The 5,665-nt window shown below is 39.1% G+C and overlaps 1 protein-coding gene across 1 annotated transcript in view; it reads left to right on the top strand.

Annotated features, from left to right (window-relative positions):
• Positions 1-1,743, top strand: part of LOC111671443 (CMP-N-acetylneuraminate-beta-galactosamide-alpha-2,3-sialyltransferase 1-like) — a 3,933-nt gene extending 2,190 nt beyond the window's left edge. The window contains exons 2-4 of the mRNA XM_023428528.2: positions 75-120; positions 211-330; positions 1,351-1,743. Of these exons, the coding sequence (XP_023284296.2) occupies positions 75-120; positions 211-330; positions 1,351-1,518 (334 nt within the window). The 3' untranslated portion in view covers positions 1,519-1,743. The remainder of the gene's footprint in view (positions 1-74; positions 121-210; positions 331-1,350) is intronic.
• The last annotated feature ends 3,922 nt before the right edge of the window (positions 1,744-5,665 follow it).

Genomic DNA, 5,665 nt, shown 5'->3' on the forward strand with positions numbered 1-5,665 from the left:
TTTGTTCAAGACATAATGAAGGAAAAGCATCTGTGCTTTAGTTTGATTTTGACATTCCATGTTATTTCCTCCAGGTCCTACATGCCAGTAAAATCACACATCAAAGCCAACAAGGACTTGGTGAGAATTGTTTTGAATGTCAACTTCGTTGGCTGCAAAGGTGATGGTTCATAAACAACAAGTTTCAAGGCTAATTCTGATGTGTGACAGGTGATGGTGGTCAATCCAGCTTTCATGAGGTATGTTCACGACACATGGCTGGAAAAAAAGGGCAGGTATCCGTCCACTGGCTTCATGGCTTTGGTCCTCGCCCTGCACATTTGTGACGAGGTAAGTTAATCTTTAGATTTAACAAACTAATGATTGACAAGTTGTTGCAAATAAATGATGACGGATAGAAAAAAACAAGTAACCTTGTGCCATTTCGCAGCATTTTACGAAGGTTTTTCCTGCGTTCTCAGTTAATGAATAAGTCCTCCAAAGTAAATGACAAAATATGCTTGTAGCCTTCCAAAACAACATATGAGTGTTTCATGAATGACCAGTACAAAAACCACCTCCATGATAAAGGTTAGTTCAGGTTTTCACACAAACGTTTTATAAAAGTTTATATTTAGTCACACATGCACGTTGTAATTATTCCTCCTGTGCATACTGGCCATGGAGCGATGACTTCCTAATGCGACTTCACTGTAAGAAAAAGAGAGGAAGAATGTAAAGTTCATCCACCCTGACCTCCTCTGCAAGAGGTTTTTTGTCAGTGCTGTAACAAAACACACATTACCATACCTCCGCCTTGGATTCTGAGAAACAACAGACATAATTGACAATAGTCATGAGAGGCTCTCGTCAGGGAGAGGTTGTTTTAGACACTTGAACAAACAGTGCTGTCATTGTCCTGGTGAGGACAGTCTCCTCCGAATTATGCCTCTGATTGCTTTTCAACATGTGGCCACGTTTCCGTTTCTCCTGCCAATTTAGTACCAGCTCAGGTCAGATTCAGACGATTCGATAGAGCTTTCTTCTCAAAGAGTTAATGTTGGGATGGGGGATTAACAAAACTGGGTACCAGTCTGTTGCATCGGGCAGCAATTTACTCGGTTTTAGTAACGCACATCCTGAAATGTGCTAAAAGTTGGGTGAGCATTGTTGTTTATGTTAAATAATGTTGTTGGACGTCAGTGTGTTATATCTGCATATCTGTATCTGCTTAGTTTAACCCACACTGACTGACTGACTGACCCAACTGGCTTGATAGGTTGTTTTGTCTGAATGAGATGAGCCACTCTGCCAACGCTGCTTGTGTATAGTTTGATGGTTTTATCATATATTTATTTTTTGTTATCCTAGGTCAGTGTGTTCGGCTATGGAGCGGACAAAGATGGAAACTGGAGTCATTACTTTGAAATACTCAAAAACAAACACCTGAGAACTGGACCTCATGCTGGAACGCATGAATATGACGTTATTCAGCAACTACACAAAAATCAGATAATCCATTTTTTTAAAGGATGGTAATTTTTTGTTTCTCTTTTTGTTTGTGTCTCTTTCTATTTATGTCAATTGCATTAACATGAGCAGCACTGTGTACTTTAACCAGTGTGTGAATTATACCATGGCGTTACATACTGTATATATGTGTATATCGCCATCATGCATGAATGGTACATTGGCATAGACTCATTTTACACATCATCCACATTGGTGAAGATATGAAAAAATAAAAAATGCATGGCAAAGTAACATTGTTAATATTTTTAGAGAGCATTTTGTGAACTTCAGTTTTGGTTATTGTATCAGTTGACTCCTTTTTTTTTATCTCCTCGCTGCGATCCTCGACCGCAGTGGCAAATAGGTTTTGTTGAAAATGTAATCTCTGGCTGGATTATGTTCAGACGCAGAGTATTTTATTAAGGAATAAGAGTCAAGGTTAGGGAAAGGTCATGGTTTGTTTGTAGTTTCTGAATTATAGTGTATTATTATAAAGTAATATTTCAATCAGGAGAGAATTCATTCTGAATCGACAAATAAACTTGTGTTGCGAGAGGAAAAGTGAGAGATGTGAGAGTCTTTGGCGACTAGACCCCATCGTGATGTCATGATATGTGAAAAGGGGATGAGGCTGTGTGAAGTATAGGTCACCCCCCGGGGTCTAGACACTGGTGGTGGTGGGAAGAAGAGAAGCTGGAGTTCTGGGTGTGATGAGGACTCTGATGAGCTCGACCTGGCACTGGATATAAAGACTGGAGGTGGATGGGGTGGAGGAGGGTCGCAGCAATATGAACTGACAGCTGCCAGCGGAAGAGGGCAGAATGGATTTTAAAGTTTGACAGTGACAACGCAACGACCGGCTGGTTTAGGTTGTGGCGAAATACGATTTGGTTACTGGAAACACCTGAAGTAAGCCGATTACAATAAGTGGGGTGAGAGAAGGAAAGAGAATTGTGAATGAAAATGACAAAGTTAGTCTTCTTGATTGAACTTGATCAAAACAAGCTTCATTTAATACTTTGGATAATGTACACTCTCCTTTAATGTGGAATTATATTTGTGGAATATGCTGGGGGATTTTTTCTCTTCCCCCATATGTTTTACTTTTTCTAGTTTTACTTTAATAGGACACCTGTACGCAGCCAATCATGTGACAGCTGTGCAATGCATGACATGTGTCAAGGCAACAGAGAACATTCAGAATGGTATGAGAAGAGAGGTCGGAGGAGAATGACCAGGCTGGTTGGAGCTGACAGAAACTGGCGTCAACAGCATGAATCCATGGACACACCTTGTGTCAACAGTCCAGGCTGGTGGTGGTGTAATGTTCTTGGGAATATTTTTCTTGGCACACTTCAGGCCATTTTATTACCAATAAATCGCGGCTCGAATGCCGCATCCTGTTTGATTGTTGTTGCTGGCCAATGCGAGTTAAACAAACAAAATGTGTCAGATTAATATATTAGCGGCTGCTAATTAGCTTAATTTAGGTGTGTCATGCCCTTCAGCATGTACTGTGCCAGGAACTCAGATTTTTATGCTTTGCCATATTTTGTAAAAAAATTAATAAAACTCTTGACATTGATGGGCACACAACCAGACTGTAAGTTATGGGACTGGTTTCACTAGAGGGGCGAGGCATTCAAACTGCTCCCTGGGAGGAAACTAAAGCTGTTAAACAGGGAATTCATAACAGTGATGGCTTTTTGTTGTTTGGATATTGACAAATTTAAATGTTCCTTACAGCTTTATTCAGACACAACAGGACATTTATGGAAAGGGCTGCATGTGTGCAGTCTATTTAGCATCAGGTGTCTGGTGGCTTTTAAACTTATTTTGGCCTGGAAGCCTTAATTTCTCTAGTGATTCTCTGATGAATCCCTAAACGAATTACCTCATTAATTTCATCATTTATTAGGAAATTCTGCTGCCTGCTTTATAATGTGTGACACAAGGACAGAATGACCAAATATTAAGGTATTAACTGTTAGATCTTTCCTAACGTGTGTGTATACAGAAAGTGCTGTTAGTTGTTGACTTGGTTAAGGGGGTTTGATCAACATGTCTGTCAGTAACACACACAACAAATCAAACTACTGAACAATAACAAAAGACAGGAGATGGATAAGGGCGGCCACCATCATATAACTCTTTTCTACTTTAATTTTAATTTAATGATCTGTAACCTGCAGATTACCATAACCTGAACCGTTTGAGATCTTATTGGGAGAACTGCTGTGCCTCTCCGCTGTATTTCACAAACAGGGAAGTATGTGATGTACATCCTTGAAAAGGCAACAGCAGGACATCCTCATTTTCACACAGTGTCCAAAATGCACACTCCATTGTTTAAAGTTTAAAATGTGCTTGCTGTTGTGCACATATTGGAGAACTATTTCTCCATTTACAGACATCAACTGCAACAGTCACAGTGACCATATTTAAATTAAAATTGTTGTTTTTCTTGCTGTTGTAATTCCTCCTTTTCATGCAGGCTATTATCTATTTTTTTTATTGTCATTATCTATGCAGAAATGAATTCTAAAGTTCAGCAGAAGCTATTATGAGACTCCACCAGCCTGAAATAATCAAATCAAATGGATATCTTCCAAAGTGACCGTCTGTGTGCTTTTGTACAATACTCCCTCTTTTTGGTTACCTGGGGTTTCTTTGCTGAGCTGCCGTAACACAATGAAGATATTTTGTACAATAAAGACTTGATTTGTCAATCTCAGACTACTGAAGCATCATATTAACTTCATGCAATTAATTTCTGCACAGAATAAGAACTGTGGATTATTGTTCCCCAACATTGAAGAAGCATTAATGTGATAGTTCAGGTTACTTGATGTAACTAGTGCAAGACAAACTACACATTAAGAAAAAAAACAAAGAAAACAACATGAAACAACATCATAATGAGGACAGTAACAAAACATTTTTTTCTGCTTTCTTAAATTACATACAAATCTATGTAAAATTACAGTAATATATGTATATATATATATGTATATGTATATATATACCAAAATGTTCATGTTCAATTGTTCCGTTTTTAAAAAAATAAAGGCCGATATTCTTTTTAGAACCTCCATCTACCCATCCATCACCTGCCCCAAATCTGGTTTGCCTTATACATGCTCTCATACTTGAGAGTGCAAGGGATAAGAGTTAATGAGTCCAATTAGCCAATAAGAATCAGCTTTGTCCATTTCTGCCCGGATACTGTGTTAGTAGCACCTGAGAACCTGCTGTTGGTTATCAGCTGTCTATGGGAGAGCTACTATGGTGGTTGAACAGTTCCTGTAGCTCAGAGCTCAAAGTAAATTCAATATGTCTGCTTCCGTATTTACTGTTGTACTGTCCTATTGCATTGCAGGCACATAATAACATACACCTGGAGGTGGGGGCTGGGGTTGCTGCAGCACCGTCACCACCCCCACTACTCACAGGATGAATTGTAATAACTTTGTTGACAAATTTGAATTTGTCCAACTCTTTGGTTCATGACAAAATTGCTGCAAAACTAATGACATTGCCGTCACCTTCAACTGTACTTTGTGTTGAGTGCTAATTAACAAGTGTTATTACCTGACATTGTGTGCACTGACATCGTGAGCATTTAGTGTGACGCACGTCTTGAAAAGTTGCATACATGTCTATCGTTTCTGTCAGCCTCTATTGGTATTCAACTTCATACCCGCTTCCACCTAATTCTGGGCTCAGCGGCATGCAGTGTTGATTATTATTCCATAAATAAGTGCAAAATGAGCTCCAATTAAGAGGTAATTGGAGTTTGAGCAGTAACAAGATGCTAATGAAAATCCCATGCTCATGATGGGACTGTGAGATTGCTTTTGAAATTAGGCTGCCTCACCAGTTCTGTTCTCCGTGGACAAAGGAATTACACAGCATGGCTCTGGTTAAAGGAAGTTCTTGGGCTAATTACTCTGAAACCCCAGTGAAGTCCATTTGTGGACTATAGTGTATATAATGGCCCTCTGATTGCCTTTGTAAACCTCTCATCTCACAACGCTGCTCGCAAATCTGAATTTATCACAGATTGTGTTTTGCACAGTGGAGGTTTTTTGTTTTGTTTTTTTCGAGTATTGTTATTGATATATTTGCAACATTTGAGTTGACTGATTATATTTAAGGTTGAAATGCAGTCCAC

The sequence above is a fragment of the Seriola lalandi genome, unplaced genomic scaffold (genome assembly GCF_002814215.2).
Source record: "Seriola lalandi dorsalis isolate HSWRI2012SDOR001 ecotype SW California unplaced genomic scaffold, Sedor1 jcf7180002054879, whole genome shotgun sequence".
Classification (NCBI taxonomy): Eukaryota; Metazoa; Chordata; class Actinopteri; order Carangiformes; family Carangidae; genus Seriola; species Seriola lalandi.